Source organism: Balaenoptera musculus, chromosome 16, assembly GCF_009873245.2.
Source record: "Balaenoptera musculus isolate JJ_BM4_2016_0621 chromosome 16, mBalMus1.pri.v3, whole genome shotgun sequence".
In the NCBI taxonomy this organism is placed as follows: Eukaryota; Metazoa; Chordata; class Mammalia; order Artiodactyla; family Balaenopteridae; genus Balaenoptera; species Balaenoptera musculus.
Window position 1 is genome coordinate 79,843,385 of NC_045800.1, and position 27,449 is coordinate 79,870,833.

Sequence of the window (27,449 nt, forward strand, 5' to 3'; positions counted from 1 at the left end):
CAGGCTTGGGTAAGGAGATGCTTTCAGCTGCAAGTGACAGATGACCCAAGAAATGTGGCCTAGACCGTGAGGAATATATTCTGTCAGTATCAGGGGCCCGAAGTAGAGTGTCCGGGACCCATGCGTCTCAGGGCTCTGGATCTGTTTCTCCATGAGTCTCCTGCCTTTGCCCTGGGTCCGTTCCCCAACGTCACTATGGCAACTCTCAGTGAAGCCAGCCAAAGACTGGGGCTTCTCCTGGCGGGCCTTGACTAGGAAGAAAAACCTTTCCTACAAGTGCCCTGCAGATTTCCCCGCATGTCGCCTTGATTAGGACGGGCTCGTGCGCTCTGGTCCTTCTGCAAGGGGGGTGGGAAACGGGCGTGTGGCGTCATGGGCCCCTGGAGCAGAAGGTGGGAAGCTCTCAGGGGCAGCAGGGAAGGGGGCAGCCATGGGGAGGGCCCGCAGCGGGTCCTGATGCGGAGGCACGGATGGAGGGCAGGATGCGTGTGGACGCCGAGCAACCGTGAGAGGTGGAGCTGGAGTCAGGGAGGTTCTGCCCGACGGCTTTTCCTCTGTTCCGTGGACGCTGAGGTCGCCTTCCAAGGGCGAGAGGACAGAGGTGGTGAGGAGGTGATTGATGGAGATTGAAGTGGTCAGGAGGGCAGAGGGAGGGGTGATGGGCACGGGCTGAGGTCGCCAGGCTGCCTTGAGGACGCGCTCAGGCTGGCCTCTCATGTCTGTGGGCACCAGTCCCCAGCTTTTGGGGGCGTTTCTCCAGCAGCCCTTCCGAGGGGGCTGGGAGGGGAAGGAGTTAGATTGAAAGTGCTGGGTTTTGGGGACAGAGGGCAGAAGGCAAGCCTTGGGAGAGTGATGGCGATGCGGGGCTGTGTCATCGAGGCCAGCGGTGGGACTGAACGGGGCCGGGAGAGGCTGTGGTCTGGCGGACACTGTGGAGGCCCCGGGGCTTTGAGGCTGAGGAGGAGGAAGGGGTTGAGGACACTGGGGCCCGGGAGCGGAGCCCTCCTGGCTGTGGGCGGACGCGCTCTGGAGGGGGACCCAGTGGGGAGAGCGGGGAGGTGGAGGGGACGCAGGAGAGAGAAGACGCGTGGCGCCAGGTGCTGGGCCCACCCCACCTGCTTATTTTATCTCTCGGACACGAAACGGAAAAGGCTCTTTGTCCGATATTAAGCATTTGGCCCGACTTCTCGCTCTGTGTTGAGGAGAGGGGTGAAAATGTGCCCTTTCTCTGTTACCCGGGGAAGGATGAGAAAGCGGCGGAGCGGGGTCAGGGCTGGTCCCGGGGCGGCGGGGAGGGAGAGGGCGGTTCCAGGGGGTCGGACGGGGATCCGGTTCTGCCGGTAACGGTTTTCTATACGCTCACACCCACCCTCACTCACACACACACTAACACCCACCCTCACTCACACACACTGTCACACACCCACCCTCACACCCACACACACACTCACACCCACCCTCACTTACACACACACACGCACCCATCCACACACAGTCACACACTGACACCCTCACACACTCTTCACACAGCCACACACCCACCCTCACTCACACACACTTTCACACACACACTAACACCCACCCTCACACACACACACACAAACACCCACCCTCACACACACACACTAACACCCACCCTCACTTATACACACTCACACACTCACACACCCACATGCAGTTCAGAGCCCCCTCCCTCCCCGTCCTTCCCCCACATCTTCCTTCCGTCACTCCTGCTGACCCCGGGCTCAGCTTCCTCTCACGAGGCTGCCCTGGTCCCTGCCACCCCTCCACTTCCTCAACTCCTGAAGCCCCCAAGTCAGTGATGAGGGAAGCGAGGGGTGGATTCAGGAACGGGGCTGGACGATCCGAATCTGAGGACAGTGATCTCAGGGTCCTTCTTCACTTGTCGGTCAGGCTGAGGAGGCTTGGGAAATAGCCTGCGTCTTCTCCCTCCTTTTGTGTGGACACAGGGACACATACACACACACGTGCACAGAGGGACCGCCCCGCGCACACAGGCTGGCAGAGGGCATGCGCATCAGGCACGTGGGCACACAGGGCCACAGCCCTGAACACACGTGCAGAATTGCACGCGCATCTCGGTAGAGTGCGGGGGTGGGAGGCTGCCCCCCCGGGTTTCAGAATCCTCAACTACTCATGCTTCTCCTTCCCCTCCTGGGAAATAAAAGTTCCCAGCCAAGGTAGGGACACACACCTGTTACACTCTCGTTTTGGTGGCTGCTCTGTCTTAGAAGAAGAAAGTTTTATTTTTCGAACATTGCCTGTGGACAGATGAAGTTGCCATCAGGCCTCACCTGGGCCAGAGAGTCAGTGTGAATGAGAAAAGCCAGAGTGTGGCCTGCCCACCACGGGACCGGCCTAGCCTCCTGCCGCCTCGCTGTGCGCTGCTGAAAACCCCCGGCTCTCGGGCTAGCCCGAGTAGACCTCCTCTGGGCACTTTCTCGTTAGATGCGGTGACGGTAACCTACGGCATGTGCTTTGCTGTGGAGCAGTTAGCAGCACAGGGGGCTTCTGGCAGAATGACATGTTGGGTCAGGAAGAATTTCTTCCCCCTTCTAGAAAAACAAATCTATGCTTGGGATAGGTGTGTATGTGTGTGTATGTGTTCTTGTTTAAAAACGAACTCCCAGGGGCTTCCCTGGTGGCACAGTGGTTGAGAATCTGCCTGCCAATGCAGGGGACACGGGTTCGAGCCCTGGTCTGGGAAGATCCCACATGCCGCGGAGCAACTGGGCCCGTGAGCCACAACTACTGAGCCTGCGTGTCTGGAGCCTGTGCTCCGCAACAAGAGAGGCCGCGATAGTGAGAGGCCTGCGCACCGTGATGAAGAGTGGCCCCTGCTCACTGCAACTAGAGAAAGCCCTTGCACAGAAATGAAGACCCAACACAGCCAAAAATAAATAAATAAATTTATTAAAAACAAACAAAAAAAAGACGAACTCCCAACATAAAGTCTGTAAACGTTTTGGAATGACAGCAAATTAAAATGAATAATAAAGCGGGACTTCCCTGGCGGTCCAGTGGTTAAGACTCCCTGCTTCCACTGCAGGGGGCGTGGGTTGGATCCCTGGTCAGGGAACTAAGATCCAACATGCTGCATGGCGTGGCCAAATAAATAAATTAATTAAAAGAAAAGAATAATAAAGCAAGCTCATTCAGGGGGAAACTTGCACTTTGCAGTGTAGCCGGCTGGAGGACACCATGTGAGACAATGGAACGAACCCTCAGCTAGGCTTCAACGCTTTGCGTTTGCGTTCTGGGTCCACAGATTTTGGCTGTGGGACCTTTGACTCTTGGCTTCATTTCTCGTGAGTTTTGCACTTTTTTTACTTGTAAAACAAAACTCAGTCTATTTTGCCAACTTTCAGGGCTGCTAGAGGAGTGAGTGAAGAAATGTGTATGAAAATGATTTATTACTAACAAAGCACTGTACAAATATCAAGGTATTACTTATGGCCGTGGGGGTGCTAAGGTGACTCTGGGACCATCTGTTATCTTCTGCTTCCTCTCGCTGGGGCTGAGAAAGTCTGACAAACAGGAGCCTGACGGCTTGCTCCCATCACTTGGATGAAGCCCTCCTTCCTCTTCTCCCAGGAGGGTCTGCCCCCATGTCTCCCTGGCCTGGGAAGAGAAGCAGCAGGGGGTAGGAGGCAAGAAAGCTGAGGGGGGGTCTGCCTGACGTTTGGAAAAGCAGCTCTTTCAACCCCTTAACCTTTGGTTGTTTCAGGGGCAGCAGGATGAAAGAAGTCATGTCCAATAACAGCACTGCCAGCATCTCCCAAGCCAGGAAGGCTGTGGAGCAGCTGAAGATGGAGGCGTGCATGGACAGAGTGAAGGTAAGCTCGCACAAGCCGGCCTGGCCCTCTGACCAGCGCTCAGCTCTGAACAGTGCCCCCCCACCCCGTGCTCAAAGCAGCCTCACGAGAGCAAGTGCGTCGCCCCATACAGCATCCAGCCAACACTGGCGGCTCTAACATTGACACACGAGCGTTTGCTGCGGAGTTCTGAGCGTGCCTGAGCATCCAAGGGACGCAGAATACACAGTGTGTGTGAATTCCGTGAGGAGTCGCCAAAAATAGACCCATATTCATCTCAGCTCTCTTTAGCTCCGTTGTCATGCCAGTAAGCGAGAGAGAGTTGAACCGTGAGATCCGTCATAGTTTTCCTGCCTGATCCAGGGACTTTGAGGTTCAACAACATCGGGTATTTTGACAGGGGCGCTGTCGGGAGTGCAGCATCGAACCATATGCACGGCGTTTGTCATACGCTCCTTTGGGGAGGGAAGGGAAGAAAGGTGCCAGCCGCCTCCCACCATGTTCATTTCTCGGAGGAGTGTAGTTGTCTGCACGCTGGGGGAGCTGACGTGAGATGAAGCCAGCTCTTCTCCAGGTGCCACTTTGAAGCGAGCAGGAGGCCAGGCGGAGCAAGGGGCTCTGAGATGCCACTTAGTTAGGTTCATTGACTGTAATACACCTGGAAGCCCATCGGGAATCTGACAGCAGGAAACACGAGTCCAATGTGTCTGTGGCCTTCTGGGACCCAACACAGGGCTCTCACCCAGGCACTGGGATTCAAATAAGAGAATCCATGGGGCACTGGGGGACTCCTAAAGCCTTCTGTTGGCAGAGCGAGCAGTCCCTTCCCCAGGCTCCCACCCCCCGAGAGCTGTGGCCAGATAACACCAGCTCCTGCTTCCATCAGGATGGTTATCCCCCTTCCCTGGGGACCTCCAGGTACGAGCTGTCCAAGGAGGCAGTAAACGAGTGCACTAAGCGACACAGTGTATGTACCACGCGAGAAGGGGATGCAGGATGATATGCATCGGTCTAAGTGGACCGGCTATATGTGCACGTACTGATACCAACTACAAATTAGACCTCAGTCCTTGATCCCTAGGCTAGAAGAGGAAGCAAGAAAAGAAACAGTTCTTAAAGAGGGGGAGCCCCAGTGGTGTAGAAATGGGTCTAAGGATGAACACTGCAGACAGTCAGCAGGCTACTGGTTCAAGGATAGAACAGAACTTGCTGAGAGGACGAGAATGCGGTGAGATTCGCTCTTTGGACAAAGATGCCTGAGCACCTGCTCTGGCCTCAGCGCAGTCCTGGGATATAAACACGAATGGAATGTTCCCGTCATGTTGCTCAGAGAGGATTCCCGGGAGTCGTGAGCTGGGAGCGGGTTGTGAGGTGACACGGGGGAGAAGGGAAGGCTAGTGTGAGCTGACTGTGGCTCATCGCGAGCACTTGGACTTGACGGAAGAGCTGGTCGTTGTGCTGGGAGGGCAGGGCAGCTGGGGGATGCTGTGTGCACAGGTACAGTTCATGAAAACGACTGGGTGTGCGCCGAGGCTACGTACGGGATGACCGACAACAGTCGATAAAGTTGTCAGAGGCCGAGGGCAGCGGAAGCTGTAGAGGTACCCGGGAGAGGCCTCGAGGGGAGGAGAGCGGAGGCAGAATGGAGAGGTCGGCGCGCGAGAAACTCAGCAGAACTTAGAGGGTAAGTGTGGGAGCCGCCAGGAAGAGAGAAGCTAGACCCCAACTGTCAAGTCCATGGCCTGAGGACTGGAAAGATGGTGGGTACTGGTTTGGGCGATAGGACAGTCACCTTGCTGGGGAGTTTTACTTTGGCAAGGAAGATACACTCGGTGATAACAGATCTCCCCTGTGACCATCACCACCCAGGAGTCATGGTGGGGACCACATGTCCCCATGAGGAAGGGCCCTTCAGGAGTCACTAAAGGCACATGCACAGTCTCCAAAAGAGGCGGGAGAGATCATAAGGCAACTCAGAGTCCAGTTCGTTACTCAGGTGGCTTCAAGGGATGGGCAGTCCCGTTCTTGCGGTGAGTGGGTTATGGAAATGCGGCTCCTTGATCCCGAGAGAAGCCGCCCGGGGGGATCTGCGGCCTCTGTGGTAACTCCAGGGCCAGTGACAGCCGTGTCAGATTTGGTTCAGAGCTGGCATAGTGTCGTCACAGCAGAGATGATCCAGGGCTGCCTGAGGACAGAGGTGGCCCTGAGGAATCGCATGCCGGCCGTAGCTTCACAGTCACGTGTGGTTTTTTGGCTTGGGTTTTGCTCACACAATCTTGAACTTTTTGTTTGTTTGTTTGAAATTGTGGTAAGATACATATAACATGTAATTTACCAGTTTAGCCATTTTTAAGTGTACAGTTAACTAGCATTGCGTACATCCACAGTATTGTGCAGCCATCCATTTCCAGAGCTTTTTCCTTATCCCCCAAAACAGAAACTCTACCCATTAAGCTCTAACTCCCCGTTCCCCCCCTTCCCTAGCCCCAGCAACCTCTCTTCTACTTTCTGTCTCTATGAATTTGACTGTTCGAGGTACCTCATTGATGTACATGGAATCCTGCAGTATTTGTCTGAATTTTGTGTATTTCACTTGGCATATGCCTTCAGGGTTTGTCCAGTGTAGCATGTGTCAGGATTTCATTCCTTTGTAAGGCCGAATAGTATTTCATTATGTGCATGTACCACGTTTTATTTACCCGTTCATCTGTTGATGGACATTTGGATTGTTTCCACCTTTTGGCTATTGTGAAGGGCGCTGTTGTGAACATGAGCGTGCAAGCGTTTGGGTCCCTGCTTTCAGTTCTTTGGGGTATATGCCCAGAAGTGGCATTGCTGGATCATATGGTAATTCTGTGTTCAACTTTTTTGAGGAACCACCATACCGGTTTCCATGGTAGCCATACCTTTTTACATCCTCCCCACCTCCCAAGCAATGCACAAGAGTTCCAGTTACTCCACGTCCTCGCCAATACTTACTTTCCTTTTTTTTAAAATAATAGCCATCCTCATGGGTGTTAAGCTCACACTTTATTTGATATTGTTGTTTTTAAGATTTTTTTTTTGACGTGGACCATTTTTAAAGTCTTTATTGAAGTTGTTACAGTATGGCTTCTGTTTTATGTTTTGGTTTTTTGGCCGCAAGGCATGTGGGATCCTATTAGCTCCCCGGCCAGGGATCGAATTCGCACCCCCTGCATTGGAAGGCAAAGTCGTAACCACTGGACCGCCACTGGGAGTCCCTCATACTTGATTTTAATCACTAGACGCCCCTTGCTTCAAGGCACAGGATGGCTTTGGGGAAAAATCTACTTGATGCAACTCTTTGGCGGAAAAAAAAAAAAAGAAGTGTGTATTGATATCAATTAGCCAGACAATAAAAACAGAATGTGGAAAGAAAGAGACTCTATCAAGGATACTCCAGACTGACCTTGATAAGGACCTTGAGGAGGGTGGAAACAGGAACAGCGTCACCAGGGAGAAGAAGTGGCCTTTCTAGGGTGGGTGAGAGTTTACTGCAGGAGGGGAAGAAGGAAAAAGGGAGCCTGGGGGTAAATGACCGAGGAAGCTGGAAGGAGGAGAGGAGCAGTACCTAGAATTCACTGACCTCATCCAAACAGTGAGGGGAACGCCAGGTCCAGATGAAGGGGCAAAAGGACAGGCTGACTGCATGGTGAGGATGTAGAAAAAGCGAGTGTGCCGTGCCTTCCATGGGGCCCGGAGAGAGGGAAGAACAAGGGGAAACAGCTGGAGGCCCCGTGGAAGAAATAATTGCAGTGACAGGTCCCACAGAGCCGGCTCCCAGGTGGAAGCATGACAGAGGGGGACCCAGAGGACAGCCTGGGCAGGACACGTATCGGGCATGAAACCAGAGAGGAGCCCCATGGCTTGTACGGTGTGTCGCCGACTGCAGAGCCCACCTCCGGGCTTCGTAGTTTGCTCTGCTTGGAAGAGCATCTCATGGGGAAGGAGGGATGGAAACGATGGCGTTTGCAGCTCAGGGGAATAAAGGAGAGGTCTGTTAAGGGGAGAGAAGGGAAAAACTACCGCATTAAGCAGTTGTTTGGGTTGCAAATATAAGAAAAAGTATTCGTGTGAACTCAGAGAGGTTTGGGCAGGTCATGGAGGAAAAATGTAGAAATATCCACTGTCTTCCTGTCTGTCCCCCGCAAACATCATCTGCATAAAAGCACTAGTGTCAACATAGACTTTGTTCCAGATTTTGCAGGACGTAGAAGAGAGGCTTCACCATATAGCCCACAGCCAGCCCTCAAACCCACACATACCACTGCGTTAAGAGACCCTCCCCACACACACCCTCAGCATCCTTCTTGCCTCTCCTTACTGTTACCAAATCGGGTCCAGCTGCTTGCCGCTCCTAAATCACTACTGGAGAGAGAGAGAGAGAGAGAGACAAACGTTGGTAGAAAGGAAAGTTGCTTTTAATCAGAATGCCGGCCGTCTGGGGACACAGTGGATTCAGTGTCCCCCCAAAACCACCTCCAAAGATTCTGCTCAGCCGTGAAAGGTTTTAAAGGGAAATAATAATCTCAGTGAACCATTGAGATAGGGGGTCCGAGTCCTCGCCGTCTCCCACTGCGTGCAGGCGTGTGTGCAGGCTTGTTGATTCCTCGTGATCTTTCTTTAGATGCTGTCTTGTTCACAGCGTTTGTTGTCGAGATTACTGAAGGGGAAGCTAAGGAAGAGATCTGGTCATCCGTTAATTACTTATTCTTCATTTCGACTTCTTTGATCTATGGAAAGAACCAACAGATTAGGCAAGGTATTGTGTGGTCAAACGATGTGAAAGGGGTGCTAGGGCTGGAGATGAATAGAGCATGGGGGGCATCTGGTGGAAGGTTAGTGACAAGACAAAGGGGGCCGCTGTAGAGAGCTCTTTCCTGTCAAAAGGTGCTTATACTACCTTCATTCCTTTAATGTTTGTTGACTGCCTTCCCCAACTCAGCCCTCTCCCCCAGCATCCATGTGACTCTTCTCCATCCTACCTCAAAGCTCACCGGGGCATTTCCCAACAAAGCTGGGTGTTCCTCTTTGCGAACCTGTATCAGCTGCTTAAAAGAAAATGTAAATGTGTTCCATGCATCGTAAGCACAGGGAGGATTCAGCATAGAACCTGTATGGCCTCCCCAAAAGCAGAAAGCTTAGCAAATAGTACTCAGGATCCTAAAAAATAAAGAAAGAGCACAGGGGTTCCCTGCTGGCACAGTAGTTAAGAATCTGCCTGCCAGTGCAGGGGACACGGGTTCGAGCCCTGGTCCAGGAAGATCGCACATGCCGCGGAGCAACTAAGCCCATGCGCCACAACTACTGAGCCTGCGCTCTGGAGCCCGCGGGCCACAACTACTGAGCCCACGTGCCACAACTACTGAAACCCACGCGCCTAGAGCCCGTGTTCCGCAACAAGAGAAGCCACCGCAATGAGAAGCCCGCGCACTGCAACGAAGAGTAGCCCCCGCTCGCCACAACTAGAGAAAGCCCGCGCGCAGCGATGAAGACCCAATGCAGCAATCAATCAATCAATCAATCAATAAATGGTGAGCACATAAAAGATGACTTGGAAACTGTTTTGGTCCCTTGGAAAAGGGCACCCATAACCTTATTCTTACTCTCACCCTTTAGAGGTTCAAGCAATATAAAGTTCTATTGGGAAAGCACATATATGACATGGGTCATCAGATAGGGAAAATTTGTTGAGAAATTATGGCAGATATGAGCTGAGCAAAGTATAAGATTCTTTTTTTTTTTTTTAAATTTTATTTATTTATGGCTGTGTTGGGTCTTCGTTTCTGTGCGAGGGCTTTCTCTAGTTGTGGCAAGCGGGGGCCACTCTTCATCGCGGTGCGCGGGCCTCTCACTGTCGCGGCCTCTCTTGTTGCGGAGCACAGGCTCCAGACGCGCAGGCTCAGCAATTGTGGCTCACGGGCCTAGTTGCTCTGCGGCATGTGGGATCTTCCCAGACCAGGGCTCGAACCCGTGTCCCCTGCATTGGCAGGCGGATTCTCAACCACTGCTCCACCAGGGAAGCCCAAAGTATAAGATTCTTAAGTGGAGAAAGTGGTTTCTGGAGCCTGACTGTCCAGCCCAAGAGAAGACTTCAGCTGCAGAAAAGGTGTCCCCTGGGGGAGATACAGAGGCCCTGAGCAGGCCAGGTCCCAGGCTCCCAGGAGGGCTTCTGGGAGCTTCCTCTCCACTGGGTACCCCTCAAGGTGCCCTGATTCTCCTGACACTGGGCCAGCCCCATGGGCTGTGGCCTGTTAGGCTCTGGGGATGGATGCACACCTTGAGCAAACCGGTACCTCTCAGCCAGGGACCAGGAAGCTGACAGACTTGCCAAGCAGCATTAGGCCCATCTCTCTCGCTTGCCTTCAGTAGATAACTTAAACAGCTGTGGGTGTGCTAACAACCCCAAAAAGCGCTGCCCTTGGGATGAAATTAATCTTGTCACCACAAGCTTACAGATGAATGGGTAAAGAAGATGCGGTACATATATACAATGGAATACTACTCAGCCATAAAAAAGAATGACATAATGCCATTTGCAGCAACATGGATGGACCTAGAGATGATGATACTAAGCGACGTAAATCAGACAAAGGCAAATATCATATGGTATCACTTATATGTGGAATCTAAAAAAATGATACAAATGAACAGAAACAGACTCACAGACTTTGAAAACAAACTTATAGTTACCAAAGGGGAAAGTTGCCAGGGGGGGCAGGGGGTGGGATAAATTAGGAGTTTGGGATTAACATACACACACTATTATATGTAAAATAGATAATCAACAAGGACCTACTGAATAGCACAGGGAACTCAATATTCTGTAATAACCTAAATGGGAAAAGAATCTGGAATAGATATATGTATATGTATGACTGAATCACTTTGTGGTGCACCTGAAACTAACACAACATTGTAGATCAACTATACTCCAATATAAAATAAAAATTAAAAAAAAAAAAACAGCACAAGCTTGATTTGCTGATTGTTGACAGACAGATCGCCCTGTTCTATGTCAGCCTCCCTTCTATAGACTGCTGAAAAAATGAGGGCAGGAAAAGAAGAATGGCAGATGACAAATGTGCATAAAGTCACCCAAAGAGATGGCGGCAGTAGTGAAACTAGTGCTGAAAGAAGGAACTGCCATAAAAGAAGAGAGATTCTATCATGAGAAATAATGACAGCTGTTCACAATCCTTCTCCATAAAAGGTGTGAAAAATTTGGAGAAAACAGTGTGGAAAAGGGGAATAGCTTTAGAGAAAGGAATATTCCTACTTACTTTTGGTCTTGGAGATTTTCTCATTTGATGCTTAAAAGAAAAGCGAATACATGATCAAAAAATATTTTAGTTAGGAAATACAAGGACACAAAAACTGAATTTACGAGTGTTCAAGATAGAGGTTACATATTCTCTACTTATTCCATTTAGAACCTTTTTTCAAACCATAAATATGTGAGAGTGAACTAGACATATCCCAAAGCGTGTAGCATACTTAAGGCTCTTCAAAGAGAAAGGGAGACCTTAAAGTGAGAATGTGAGAAAGTAGCCATCTTTATCTGGGGGCTTTAAATCTTGTCTTGAAAATAATGCAATTTTTCTGTTTATAAAAATAGTACTACTATATATAAAATAGATAATGAATAAGGACCTACTGTATAGCACAGTGAACTCTACTCAACACTGTGTAATAGCTTATATGGGACAAGAATCTAAAAAAGAGTGGATACATGTATATGTCTAACCAAATCACTTTGCTGCTGTACACCTGAAACTAACATAACGTTGTAAATCAACTATACTCCAATAAAAATTTTTTTAAAAAGAAACATATAAAATTTAAAATAAAAAAAGGACTCATTTATTTTAGGAAGTTTTGGAAAATATAGAGAAGTATGAAGAAGAAAATTTAAATAATCTATAACCACTACATTTTCATGTTTTTCCATCCAGCTGTTTATCTATTTTTCTTTTTATAAAATTATGGTTGTAATATACATTTTGTTGATGAAAATTCAATTAACAACCAAGTTACGAAGGAAAAAAGGGGAATTTTATTTGAGCCAAACTGAGGATTGTAACCAGGGAGACAGACTCTCAGAAGCTCTGAGAACTGTTTCACCTGTTAGAAGTTAAAGGCACAGTCATACATTTTCGAGACAAAGTATCATACGTCAAAATGACATACTGATATTTTATGTAAAGTTCACCAAGGATACATAGTCCAGGTAAACAGGTAGGGAGCAGCAAGTCACCATGACCCCCTACAGCCCTGGGAAAGAACTCTCTTCTTTTAAGAAGTTACATTGCTAACCTCAGAAGAAAGGGAAAAAAATTGATCTTTACAGTTGATCAAGCATTCCCACCTTTGAGGACCTTTGCTTAAACGTGTAATGCAAATGCACACTGCACATTAGGGAGGGAGGGAGGAGGCATAAACGGACAGAGAGAGAGGATTTCATGTTTAATTTGTCTTGTGCTGCCTTGAAATATAAATTTTATTTCATCAATTTATTACTTTTTGCAACCTGACTTCTCACTGAACGGTATATTGTGATTATATATCCAGGTTAGTAAATACTCTCCTAAAATGTCATTTTAATATCTTCATCTGATGTGCAGTTATTTAACTGGTCTCCTATCCTTGGGTATTTCCATTCTTTCCAATTTTTTCAGTATAATTTCCTTTTTTTAATTGAAGTATAATTGAGTTATAATATTGTGTTAATTTCAGATGTACAGCAGAGTGATTCAGTTATATATATATTTAAATATATATAATTATATTTTTATATATTTCAGATTATTTTCCATTATAGGTTATTACAAGATATCTAATATAGTTCCCTGTGCTATACAGTAAATCCTTGTTGCTTATCTATTTTATGTACAGTAGTGTGTATTTGTTAATCCCATACTCCTAATTTATCCCTTCCTATCCCTTTACCCTTTGGTAACCATAAGTTTGTTTTCTATGTCTGTGAGTCTGTTTCTGCTTTGCACATAGAGTCATACGTGTTATTGTTTAGATTCCACATATAAGTGATATCATATAATATTTATCTTTCTCTCTCTGACTTACTAGGTGTGATAATCTCTAAGTGCATCCATGTTGCTGCAAATGACATTATTTCATTCTTTTTAATGGCTGAATAACATTCCATTGTGTGTATATATATATATATATATATATATATATATATATACCACATCTTTTTTTTAATATAAATCTAATTCCTTTTTTTTCTTTTTTTAATTAATTAATTAATTTATTTATTTATGGCTGTGTTGGGTCTTCGTTTCTATGCGAGGGCTTTCTCTAGTTGCGGCAAGCGGGGGCCACTCCTCATCGCGGTGCACGGGCCTCTCACTATCGCGGCCTCTCCCGTTGCGGAGCACAGGCTCCAGACGCGCAGGCTCAGTAGTTGTGGCTCACGGGCTTAATTGCTCCGCGGCATGCGGGATCTTCCCAGACCAGGGCTCGAACCCGTGTCCCCTGCATTGGCAGGCAGACTCTCAAACACTGTGCCACCAGGGAAGCCCTATACCACATCTTCTTAAACCAATCATCTATTCACGGGCACTTGGGTTTCCATGTCTTGGCTATTGTAAATAGTGCTGCTATGAATATTGGGGTGCATGTATCTTTTCGGATCAGAGTTTTCATCATTTCTGGATATATGCCTAGGAGTGGGATTGCTAGATCATATGGTAACTCTATTTTTAGTTTTTTAAGGAACCTCCATACTGTTTTCCATAGTGGCTGCACCAATTTACATTCCCACCAACAGTGTAGGAGGGTTCCCATTTATCCACACTCTCTCTAGCATTTATTGTTTGTGAACTTTTTGATGATGGCCATTCTGACCGGTGTGAGGTGATGCCTCATTGTGGTTTCGACTTGCATTTCTCTGATAATTAGCAATGTTGAGCATCTTTTCATGTGCCTCCTGGCAATCTGTATGTCTTGTTTGAAGAAATATCTATTTAGGTCTTCTGCCCATTTTTTGATTGGATTGTTCGTTTTTTCCATATTGAGTTCTATGAGCCCTTTATATATTTTGGATATTAACCCCTAGTTGGTTGCTTTGTTTGCAAATATTTTCTCCCATTCTGTAGGTTGTCTTTTAGTTTTGTTGATGGTTTCCTTTGTGCTGTGGGAAAGCTTTTAAATTTTATTAGGTTGCATTTGTTTATTTTTTGCTCTTATTTCTTTTGCCTTGGGAGATGTCTAAGAATGTTCTCTTCTAGGAGTTTTATGGTATCATGTCTTATATTTAGGTCTTTAAACCATTTTGAGTTTATTTTTGTATATGGTGTGAGGGAGTGTTCTAACTTCATTGATTTACATGTAGCTGTCCAGCTTTCCCAACACCACTTGTTGAAGAGACTCTTTTCTCCACTGTATATTCTTGCCCCCTTTGTCATACATTAATTGACCATAGGTGTGTGCGCTTATTTCTGAGCTCTCTATTCTGTTCCATTAATCTGTCTGTATGTTTTTGCACCAGTACCATGCTGTTTTGATTACTGTAGGTTTGTAGTAGTTTCTGAAGTCTGGAAGCGTTATGACTCCAGCTTTCTTCTTTTTCCTGAGGATTGCTTTGGCAATTCTGGGTCTTTTGTGGTTGCATATAAATTTTAGAATTATTTGTTCTAATTCTGTGAAAAATGTCTTGGGTATTTTGATAGGAATTGCATTAAATCTGTAGATTGCTTTGGATAGTATGGCCATTTTAACAATATCAATTCTTCCAATACACGAGCATGGGGTATCTTTCCATTTCTTTAAATCATCTTCAATTTCCTTTATCAATGTTTTATAGTTTTCAGCATACAGATCTTTCACCTCCTCATTTAAGTTTATTCCTAGGTATTTTTTTATGTGATTTTAATTGGGACTGTTTTTTACTTTCTCTTTCTAATATTTCATTATTAGTGTAAAGAAATGCAGCAGATTTCTGAATATTGATCTTGTATCATGCTACCTTGCTGAATTCATTTATTAGTTCTAATAATTTTGTGTGGTGACTTTAAGGTTCTCTATGTAGAGTATCATGTCATCTGCAAATAGTGGCAGCTTTACCTCTTCCCTTCCAACGTGGATACCTTTAATTTCTTTTTCTTGTCTGATTGCTGTGGCTAGGACTTCCAGTACTATGTTGAATAGAAGTGAGAATTTAATGGGAAGGCTTTCAGCTTTTTACTGTTGAGTATTACATTGGTTGTGGGTTTGTCATAAATGGTTTTTATTATGTCGAGATATGTTCCCTCTGTACCCACTTTGGTGAAAGTTTTTATCATGAGTGGATGTTGAATTTCATCAAATGCTTTTTCTGAGTCTGTTGAGATGATCATGTGGTTTTTGTCTTTCCTTTTGTTAATGTGGTGTATCACATTGATCGCCTTGTTCCTACCCCTGGCCCAACCTTCTGTTGTACTTATCTTTTTCGTATTGATTAGTACGAGTTTCTTGTATATTATATATTACAAATAGTTTCCCCAGTTTGTTGTTTGTGTTTTAATTTAGTCTTTGATTATTTTTGATGTACCAGTGTTTAAAAATTTTAATATGGAAACTATCAATATTTCCTTGTGGACTCCTTTGCTTTATACATAAGCCTCTCCATGATGAAATTAGATCAACACTCACCTATATTTTTTCTATTTCCTTTATTATTTCAGTTTTTACATTTAACTGTCTAATCCATCAAAATCTGTTATGTCATTTACTTAAGAATCGATATAAGAATTTTTTCAAAGTTTTTTAAAAATTTAAACCAGTTCATAATTAACAACCCATAATTCCCCCTCTTGATCTGAAATGTGGTAACTGATTCTGCTCTCCCACTTTTGAGCAGATACTGACTCTTCAGAGTATTTCTGTTCCTACTTCTGGTCACTCATCCCTGTTTCCATTACTGGATGTCTATCTGCCATATTCACGCTAGTGGTCTCTAGTTTTATCCCTAGCCCGCTTTGCTTTTAAACCTTCAGGGTCTTCTTGGGTAAACTCATCTGCTCCTGTGACTTTTTAATATTTGTGTCTCCAGCCCAACCCCCTGAACTTTTATTCTGTATATCTAGGTGCTTACTGGCCAATCCCCCAAAGCCTTAAAATCAGCACATCCAAAACTGACCTTTTTTTATTTCATCCTGTTCTTTTTGTGTATTCTCTCCCTCATTTCTTTATACCACCATCTACCTGGTCTCTCAAACCAGAAACTCTCTTTCATCCCACATAGCTGATATATTTCCATATACTACCAGTTTAGCTCCCTGAACATTTCTGAGATCTCTCCCCTCACCTCCATCCTCATGGTCACATTTATTGTCTGACCAACTGCAGAAGCTGTAGGTGGTTGATCTGCCTCTAGTCTTGCCCCTTCAGATCTGTCCTTCCCCTTTCTCTAAATTAGTCTAGTATAAAAATCTGACTTTGAATCCCTCTATTTAAAACTGGATAAAATAGGAGCTCCTTAGCATGACCTACAAGTGGTCCACTCATGGTGTCCAAGGAACTATTAATACCCCTCCAGGCTTATCTCTTTGTACTCACTTCCACATGTCTACACTCACACTTTCTCCAGCAATTTCTTAAATATGCCCTGCTGTAACATGCTCTTTTGCCTTTTCACATGATAGTCTCTTCATCTGGAAGACTTCTTTCACCTCTGCCTGGAAAATATCTATTCATTAATCATATGCCAGCTTAGGGGGGAAAAACAGACACTGGTCTGTGAGCCTTGGCATTCCACCCACCTGGCTTTTCACAAAGGTGGTCTGCTTGCCCTAAAGTGGGAATTGGCCAAAAACCGAAGATTTCCACCGTGGGGTTGGACAAACTGGGGAAAGTATGAAACATCTTTAAACATCTTTAAAGCACTAAAGAATAACTTAACCTGAACTAGGAATTTCCACTGCCTCCGGTCTCATCACCCACTCAAAGCACTGAACGAGGATGTTCCAGCCACACTGTAAAGAGAATATTCAAATATTGCTTCAGCAAACAATGAAGGGGGTCAAAGAGAACCTCCCCATACTGTTCTTGCACAAATAGCAGACTTGGATTAGAACTGCCCTCTAAGTATAAAAGAAAAAAAAAAAAGAAACATTGGACCTATGCAAATATTCTGCCAAGGTATCAAGGACCAGACTCTAGTGTATGAAAGGCTAATGGAGCACTCACTTAGGAAGAAGTCTTCTTCCAAAAAACCAAAGAACATTTTAGGTGACTGCTTTATAGTCTCCAAAAAATGTAAAGCAAACATAGAATCTGTGAAACAAGAGCTCAAGGGAGAGATAAAATAATGAGTTGAAAGGGAGGTAGAAAAGCTAAGGAAAGAATTTGAGAGGGGGTGGGGAACACCATTAGAAGGAGCAAAGAGTCTTTCTCTGTCTGGCTTACTCCACTTAGTATGGTAATCTCTAGGTCCATCCATCTTGCTGCAAATGGCATTATTTCATTCTTTTTTATGGCTGAGTAGTATTCCATTGTATATATGTGCCACATCTTTAGCCATTCATCTGTCGATGGACATTTAGGTTGCTTCCATGTCTTGGCTATTGTAAACAGTGCTGCAGTGAACATTGGGGTACATGTATCTTTTCAAATTATGATATCGCTTATTTGTGGAATCTTAAAAAAATGATACAGATAAACTTATACACAAAACAGAAATAGGCCCACAGACATAGAAAACAAACTTATGGTTACCAAAGGGGAAAGGAGCAGGGGAGGGATAAATTAGGGGTTTGGGATTAACAGATACACACTACTATATATAAAATAGATAACCAACAAGGACCTACTGTATAGTACAGGGAACTATACTCAATATTTTGTAATAACCTGTAAGGGGGAAAAGAATCTGAAAAATACAGATATAAATGTATGTATAACTGAATTACATTGCTGTACACCTGAAACTAACACAACATTATAAATCAACTATACTTCAATAAAAAAATAAAATAAAAAGAAGGAGCAAAGAGTATAACACATGCTACAGAAAACCAAATTAATGACATGGAGGACAGGCTTAAGAAACTCGCACAGTAAGCAAAAGAAAAAGACAAAGAGTCAGATCAAAGCAGCTAGAGAGAAGATGACAGAAATGAAGACTGACAACAGCATTCCAACATTTGGATACTGATGTTCCCAGCAGAGAGAAGAAATGGAATAGAAAATACTCCTAAGGATAGAATATTAAAAGGTTTCATTGGGGCTTCCCTGGTGGCGCAGTGGTTGAGAATCTGCCTGCCGGTGCAGGGAACACGGGCTCGAGCCCTGGTCTGGGAAGATCCCGCATGCCGTGGAGCAACTAAGCCTGTGCGCCACGACTACTGAGCCTGTGCGTCTGGAGCCTGTGCTCTGCAACAAGAGAGGCCGCGATAGTGAGGGGCCCGTGCACCGCGATGAAGAGTGGCCCCCTCGCACGGAAACGAAGACCCAACACAACCATAAATAGATGAATAAATAAATAAAAATAAAAAGGTTTCATTAAACAGAGGAAGATTTGAACCTGCAGATCCAAACAGCTCGTCATAGTCCAGGAAAGAATGCGATAGAAAATGATCAACCATGAAAGGCATATACAGCTGAGGTTACTTAACCTCAAAAGAAAGAGCACATCAAGTATACAGGCAGGGGAAGTGATCATTTAGGACAAGTGCACCTAACTTAACACGTGTCAGATGCTTGAATCCTCATGCCAGACCTCCAATGTTGGTACTACTGGTACCCCAGACAGGAAAACCGAGGCCCACAGTTGTTATGTGTTGAACTGAGGATACCAACCCAGATCCTTGATCATCATTGCACTACATTGCCCACCGCCAACCCCCCCAAAGGGTGGAACTATCAGTCTGGACAACATTGCACCTCAGTTCAGAAGACGCCAGCCTGAAATTCTGTAAACATTCTAAAATGCTGCAAAGAATTTGCCACCCAACCAAGTGGTCAAATGTGTCCTAGGAACATAAATATACTCTCAATTAGAAAGTTAAATATAATGCAAACACATGCTTCTTTTCTTTAGCAAAATTATTTCATTCTGTACAGTTGCATTTCACTAAAGGAGATAACAGATGTGCATATTTTGTGATCATTTACATGTGGTGATATTTATTAGGACTGTAAGAAAGTTTCTGGCGAAGTTCCCACTAGATCAGGAATTCCTTCGAGTAGGGGCTGAGTGTCATCTTGTCTTGGGATCGCACACACTACTTGGGTCATAGCAGGTCACACTGAAGGATGGACTGGCTTAGAACAGCCCAAATCAATCGCAGAGAATCAGGGTCAGGTGAGGCCATCCGTGTATCATAGGCTTCCTTCCTACCAAAAAGGGATAGGAAATCTGCAACTACACTGGCTCAGACATCACAAAGAAACAACACAACACCTGCAGGCATGCTTTTTTATCAGGGCTATGAAACAAAGGCCCTGCTTTGGGGAGGGTGTCCACTCTTGCCTTGTGAGGTCTCTAACTTTGTGCTGAGCTGCTAGGACCGCTTCAGTGTCATCTGCCCTACACATCTTCTGGGCAAGGATCCTTCAACTGAAAGCTCAGCCTCTTAAAGGAACTGGACTTGCAGGGTGAGCCCTCTGAATAGCCTGTGCCCAGCCCAGTGAAGAGCTCTTCAGGACATCAAAAGCCCCATGTTCATTGGTGAGGCAACAGCTCAGGTCCACTCGGCCTCAGTATCCCTTTTGACTGCACTGGTCACTGCTACTGGATGCCCAGATGTCTGGTCATTCTTGATTTGTTTCTTCAAGATACCAAAGCCTTTTTCCACCAAGCCTCAGAGTCTCCTCCATGTAAGCCTTTGGTGGAGTCCTTCCAGCTGTATCTTTGGGCTCCCGCTTGCATTTTATAGGTTCTGACAGTAGCAACAAGCCCTACCACAGGAGAGATGGGACTAAAATATCAGCATTTGGTGTTAAAAACCTTTTTCATCACCTCACACCCATCGGGACGGCTACTATCACCGAAACAGAAAAAAACAAGTGTTGATGAGGATGTGGAGAAATTGGAACCTTTGTGCTCTATTGCCAGGAATGTAAATGGTGCAGCCACTGTGAAAAGCAGTATGGCAGTTCCTCAAAAAAAATTTTTTTAATGAGTTACTTACAGGATCTATCAACTCCACTTCTGAGTATACATCCCAAATAACTGAAATCAAGCTCTTTGAGAGAGATTTGTACACCCAGTTCATAGCAGCATTATTCAGAAACGCTAAAAGACAGAGGCAACTTAAGTATCCATCAGCAGATTAATGGATAAACAAACTGTATACAGGCATACCTTGGAGACACTGCGGGTTTGATTCAGGTCACCGCAATAAAGCCAATATCGCAACAAAGTGAGTCACACAAATTTTTTGGTTTCTCAGTGCATATAAAAGTTACGGTTATGCTATACTGTAGTCTATTAAGTGTGCAATAATATCACTATGTCTAAAAGAAATGTCACATACCTTAATTTAAAAATACTTTATTGCTAAAAATTGGTAACCATCATCTGACAATGCGTGGTTGTCATAAATCTTCAATTTATAAAAAAAATGCAATATCTATGAAATGCAGTAAAGTGAAGCACAATAAACAAGATATGTCTGTATATCCACACAGCAGAATATTATTCAGCTTAAAAAAGGGAGTAATTCAAAAAAAGATAATAAATAAATAAAATTTAAAAAAAAGGGAGTAATTCTATCACTGTTTTTGAAGAAAGCAAACTTAAAATTATTGTAAATTTCAATTAGATAAATAAATGTAAGGGTATCCAGGAAGTTAAAAAAAAAAGTGTATAATTGAGGAGGAAGATATGTAGAATATTCCTACTAGGTATTAAAGTTTATTATAAAATCATAGTACTTAAAGATTTATGATACTCCTTTAGGAATAGACAAATCAATGGAAAAGAATTGGAAGTCCCTAAATAGACCCAAGTGTATTGGGAATTTGAAATACAATCCAGATGGCATCTCAAAGCAGTAGAGAACAGAGTATTAATAAGTGTTGCTGGAAATGGCTTGCACTTTGGAAAACAAAGCTGCATATACCACTAATTTTATCCAGATAAATATCAGATGGATTGTATTCATCCGCTAGGGCTGCCATAACAGAATACCACAGACTGTGTGGCTTAAACGATAGAAATTTGTGTTCTCACAGTTGTGGAGGCTCCAAGTCCAAGGTTAAGGTGCCGGCAGGGTTGTCTGGTGAGGCCTCTCTCCTTTGGTTGCAGACAGCTGCCTTCACACTGTGTCCTCACATGGCCTTTCCTCTGTGCTCATGTCAAGAGAGAGCCTTCTAGATTCTCTTCCTCTTCTTATAAACACACGCAATCCTACTGGATTGGGGTCCCACCCTTATGACCTCAGCTAGCCTGAATTACAGTCATCCCTTGGTATCCCCAGTAAGGGACTGGTTCCAGGACCCTCCTCAGTTACCAAAATTCAAGGATGCTCAAGTCCCGTATATAAAATGGTGTAGTATTTGCATATAACCTACACACATCCTCCCATATACTTTAAATCATCTCTAGATTACTTATAATACTTAATACAATGGAAATGCTATGTAAACAGTTGTAAATACAACATAAATGCTGTGTAAATAGTTGCTGGTGTGCAGCAAATTCAAGTTTTGCTTGTTGGAACTTTCTGGATTTTTTTTTTTTTTGAACATTTTCCATCCGTGTTTGGTTGAATCCGCTGACACAGAACCCATGAATACAGAGGATCGAGTGTATCTCTGTGAAGGCCTTCCGAATACAGTTATGTCGGGGGTGTTGTCCTTAAAAAGAAAAGTCAGCTATTTTACCAGCAAAGATGGGTTTATTTGGGAATAGTACTTAATAGACTTGCAATTCAGGACAAGCATGCTACAGCAAAAACTATAGGCAAGTCCAACAAACAAAGGAGAGGAATGTTATTTTATAGAGAAAAAGGAAGACACTGGGAGGGTTGTTTTGAATGGAAGTCCTTTGGAGAAAAGTGAGAGTTCAGGGTGACAGTAGTTTCTCATTGGCCGAGTTTGCTGGGGTAGTTGATTTCTTGTAGGAGATGTCCTGTTGGGACTTGTAATTGAGGGGTCTTTTCCTGTTGCTGATTCTTCTGTTGGGGTTTGAAATTGACAATGCTTCCAGTAATCGACTTGAGTGGTACTTTATGACTTCATGAGAGCTCCCCCTGCTGGCCGCGTCGCTCCATTTTAATGAGGCTTCCCTTTATTAATTTTTACGGGGGTATGGCTTCACCCTCTGAGTTTGGGGAAGCACATTTCAGTTCATAACTTCAATCAGAGATTTAAATATAACAAATAGAACCATAAAAATACTAGGAACCAAAAATCAGCATCACAACTTTATAACCCAACACACAGTCTATATATAAATATACTTTAACAATAAATAATTAAAATATTTATTGAACTCTTAAAAAAAATACTAGGAAAATAGGAGCAAGTATTTTTATAATGTGAATTTGGGAAGGCCAAGCATGTTACAAAATCCACAGTTCATTAAGTGAAAGTTTTGACTGGATTTTTAAAAAAATTTTATATGGTAAAAATCTCCCAATTAACAAATTAAGAAAAATATTTGCTACCTGAATAACAAAGGTTAATTTCTTTAAATTTAATTTCTCTGAAAAATCAATAAGATAAAAAAAGAGCCTCCTTTTCTTAAAAAACAATGCACAAACAGCATGAATAGGCAATTTAAAAAGGAGAGATGTAAAGGGTCAAATATATGAAGAGACATTTACCTTCAAAACTAATATAAGAATTGTGCCTCCGAAAAACACTGAGATCCGCTTGAAAAAACAACAACAACAACAACAACTGAGATCCAGGCTATTGATGTTTTTCATTTTTGCTGAAATCCAGTGTCATCCATCAACTGTTAAAGGAAGTGAGCAGTTGTTTTGATAGCTGGAGTGGAAACTGGTACCATCTTCCCAAAGGGTAGTTTGGAATATGTGTCAAAATATTTATTGTTCACACTCTGACCCAGCATTCTCACTTCTAGGAATTTACCCAAAGGAGAATCTCATAAAAAATAAAGGACAGTAAGAATTTCATCAGAGCACTATTATAATGTCAAAAAATTGTATTTTTGTCCATCAATAGGGATTGGTTAAATAGTGTCGATGAAAAATTAATCAGTCGATCTAAGAAAGAAATGGAAATTTTTATTGGAACCAAATTGAGGATTATAACCCGGGAAGAGCATCTCAGAAAGCTCTGAGAACTGTTCCACCCTTTACAAGTCAAAGCAGAGTTATATAAGTTTTTTGAGACAGAGGGTTGTACATCAAATGGTGGATTATTGACAGTTTGCATAATACGGATCTGCAGGTACAAAGTGGTGGGTCATGTGACCCCTTACAAGATCAAGAAGGAACGTAATCTTTTTTTTTTTAAACTAATTAATTATTTATTTGTTTTTAGCTGTGTTGGGTCTTCGTTTCTGTGCAAGGGCTTTCTCTAGTTGCGGCAAGCGGGGGCCACTCTTCATCGCGGTGCGCGGGCCTCTCACTATCGCGGTCTCTGTTGTTGCGGAGCACAGGCTCCAGACATGCAGGCTCAGTAGTTGTGGCTCACGGGCCCAGTTGCTCCGCGGCATGTGGGCTCTTCCCAGACCAGGGCTCGAACCCGCGTCCCCTGCATTGGCAAGCAGACTCTCAACCACCGCGCCACCAGGGAAGCCCGAACGTAATCTTTTAAGGTGTTGTCTTGTTGATGCTAGGAGAATGTTGCACTTGATGGTTGCGAGGTATTTCTGTGGAAGGGGAGGTTTGCATGATGCATAATGTGCATACACAGTGCACAGTGCGGAGAGAGAGGCAGGCAAATGGCAGAGAAAATTTTTTATGTCTCAGTTTTTCTTGTCTTGCCATAAAATATGAATTTTATTTCACATAAGTTATATATAGACAGTGTTATACTATAGCATCATTAAATGATGTACATCTGTGTGTACTGAGTGAAAAGCATATTGCAGAACAGCCTGTGAGATTGTATGTACAAAGACGGAAAGTAAGATGTCTGCAAAGATGTTCACCAAGATGTTCCCTCCAATGGCAGGGTTTCCGTTGATTTTTATTTCCGTCTTTCTACGTTTGGAGTAATTTTACAAACAAATAAGGATTTATTGTAATAAAGGCAACAAAGTATCACACGCCCCCCACCCGGGAAATCAATTACTCCCTCCTCTGAAGGGGGCGGGGGGGGGGGGGGGGGTTGCCACGTGAGGTGACCACATAGTGCAGGAAACAGAAACAGGGACTCCTTTCCACGCAGGATCTCACCACTGCACCATCAGCCTAAGCCACTTGTATTTCAAACCCAGGAGTGGTTTTTTTTTTTTTTTACTACTGTCAATTAAGTTAAACAAATTCAGTCATCTGCACGTGCATTATTCATTTCGTGTACAGTCTCTGTCTTCCTCCCTATTCCTTAGGTATTAACAGTCAAATGCAAAATCTGACCATATTTTTAAGTAAACACACGGCATAGAAATCATAAATGATATTCCAAATTTAAGTGTGAATTCGCTCGGGATTGTCTTTGTACTAATGGTTCTCTCCAACAGCCTGGATAACCCAGAGCTGTTTGGTGGAGCCAAATGGTAAGTGTCCGGAAATTTGCCGGCACAGCCCTTTGGGCATCAGTGTTGTGACTCTTGCTTCACATTTGTTTGTTGTTGTTTTTTTTAAAATAAATTTATTTACTTATTTATTTTTGGCTGCATTGGGTCTTCGTTGCTGCGCACGGGCTTTCTCTAGTTGTGGTGAGCAGGGGCTACTCTTCGTTGCAGTCCACGGTCTTCTCATTCCCGTGGCTTCTCTTGTTGCGGAGCACGGGCTCTAGGCACACGGGCTTCAGTAGTTGTGGCTCGCGGGCTCTAGAGCGCAGGCTCAGTAGTTGTGGCACACGGGCCTAGTTGCTCCGCGGCATGTGGGATCTTCCCGGACCAGGGCTTGAACCCGTGTCTCCTGCATTGGCAGGCAGATTCTTAACCACTGTGCCACCAGGGAAGTCTCTCACATTAGTATTTGAACCAGGGCTCTTTCCTCATAATTCTTCTAACAGATATGTCTTTAACGCATATTATTCTTATGTTTTTCTAGCACTTCCTAAGAGTTGTGGCTGTGCTGCCAGTTTGTGAATTCTTTGGAAAGAACAAAATGTGTTTTTTATGGTTTTATTTTTCCAGAAGATAAAACATGCACTATTAAGTTTCTGAAGCCAAAGCACAAAATTCTGAAGCCAAAGTCAGTGGTTGTTCAAACAAAAAAGAGTGAGGCTCGAATATCATGGTATTCCCTGTGAACAAGTGAGAAAGGGCAAAATTGGGGAGATCATCATGTTCTGATAGGTCATAGATGGACGATTAAAAGGGTCTGGCGAAATCCAGGAAAGGGATGTAATTAAGATGATAGATGATATTAAGGTGGAAAGAATGGCATTTCTAAAAGAAAATAAATATAAATTATGTCACATGACCCGCCAAAAGTCTAGAGGCAGTGCTAATAGATTTTGCCTTTTCGATAGGTCTCGTCTGAACTCTGTAGCAACCCTTTCTCACTCCAGCTTCTGCTAGTTTAACAATTTAGGTTTAACCCTTTTGTTCATTTTCCCTTCCTCTGCCAGAAGCATTTATAACCCTCACCCAGACCTTTAGAAATTCAGTGATTCAGATGATAACTTTCTACGATCAAATTTAGAAATAAAATCAAAAAAGGGGGATACGAATGAGCACTTCTAGAGCAGGTATCAGATAAAAGGAAAGGAATCTTTGAATTAAATCAGAGAGTAGAATGTGAGAGTAGAACAAGAACGTGAAGGACTTCCCTGGTGGCGCAGTGGTTAAGAATCTGCCTGCCAATGCAGGGGACACGGGTTCGAGCCCTGGTCCGGGAAGATCCCACATGCCGCGGAGCAACTAGGCCCGTGTGCCACAACTACTGAGCCTGCGCTCTAGAGCCCGCGAGCCACAACTACTGAAGCCCGCATGCCTAGAGCCCGTGCTCTGCAACAAGAGAAGCCACTGCAATGAGAAGCCCACGTACAGCAATGAAGAGTAGCCCCCGCTCGACACAAGTAGAGAAAAGCCTGCGCGCAGCAACGAAGATGCAATGCAACCAAAAATAAATAAATGTATTTAAAAAAAAAAAAAAAAAAGAACGTGAAGAGTGCATCCCACTTCAAGAGGACGTTTTGGGTGGAGGCACCACAGGCATCAAATTGCCCTGATCATTTCTGAGAAATGACTTCATGTCTATGGCTCAAACACCCTTCCCACCCTACCAGAAAGTAGCCAAGTGAATAATGAAACAATAACACACTGTATGTATAATAGCATCTGTTATATCATTTAGCCACAAACCACCAGGCATTGCTATTCCCATTTACAGGAGTGGAAACTGAGTGCCCGGATGACACAGCTCAGCAGTGCTGAGTGCTGCTCTGTCAGGGACATTGCTTTTTGACTCACAACCCCGTGCTTCCTCTCTAAGACATGCTGTTGCTTTCTAGAATCCCTAGAGCTAGAACCCGCTTGTTATGTTCATCTTTCACCCCTACGTCAGCCCCAGAAACCTCTTAAGTGACTCACTAGTTTCTGTCACCAAATAAATTACTCTTTTGGCGAACTTGCAAAATGACTGAATTATGGCTTCCTTTGTGGGAAATTGAGATATGTCAAAGCTAAGAGGTGGTCAGAGTCATACAGGACACACAGCAACCTGTTGGAAGTGTTTGGTTAAGTCAAGGTCCAGGGTCAGTCATTCTAAACAAGCTGAGAGCTTTGCGGTTCTGGTGGTGAAGACCATGTAATGACAAGCTCTTACTTAGATTAACTTGGAGATATTAAAACTCTCTTTCAAGCATCTTAGAATTACCTCTTAATGTGCAATCAACTTTTGATGTGGAAAAAAACCTTTATGCTGGTGATAGGAAACAGCAGCTAATCCTCTATTCTGGACATTTGACTTTAGAATTCAGAGAGGGACTCTCTGTTATATTATTCATTTATTCACATGTATCTCCCAACCCCTCTGGTGTCCTCTGGGAATAACCCTACTCCCAACTAGATGCTATTTGTGGCCTAGAACCCAATGATTGAGAATTATCTGTATTGATCTGGGTCAATACAAAATAATTGCTGGGAACCACTGGAAGCCAAATGTCTGCTATAACAGAATACTATAGACTAGGTAGCTTCAACAGCAGAAATTCATTTTGCACAGCTCTGTAGGCTGGGAATTCTGAGACCAGGGTGCCAGCATGGTCACGTTCTGGTGAGGGCTCTCTTCCTGGCTTACAGGTGGCCACCTTCTTGCTATGACCTCACATGGAAGGGAGAGAGAGAGAGAGAGATTCTCTCTCATGTCTCTCATAAGGGCACTAATCCTGTTACCGACCAGGGTTCTTGGCCTCCTTAATCAATAGAAATTGATCAGAGGCCAGACAAGAAATTCAGGCAAGGCTCTATTGGGGGCCCTGCTGCAGCTGGGGGGGTGGGGGTGAGAACAGGTAATAGGTTCCCTTGCTTGCTCGCTCCCTAAGGTGGGACGA

The 27,449-nt window shown here is 44.4% G+C and overlaps 1 protein-coding gene across 3 annotated transcripts in view; it reads left to right on the forward strand.

Moving 5' to 3' along the window:
• The window catches only part of GNG4 (G protein subunit gamma 4), a 71,183-nt gene that overhangs the window by 33,028 nt on the left and 10,706 nt on the right, over positions 1-27,449 (forward strand). For all 3 annotated transcript variants that reach the window (XM_036827751.1, XM_036827752.1, XM_036827753.1), the window contains exon 3: positions 3,749-3,857. In XM_036827751.1, coding sequence (XP_036683646.1) covers positions 3,759-3,857 — 99 coding nt within the window. In that variant the 5' untranslated portion in view covers positions 3,749-3,758. The remainder of the gene's footprint in view (positions 1-3,748; positions 3,858-27,449) is intronic.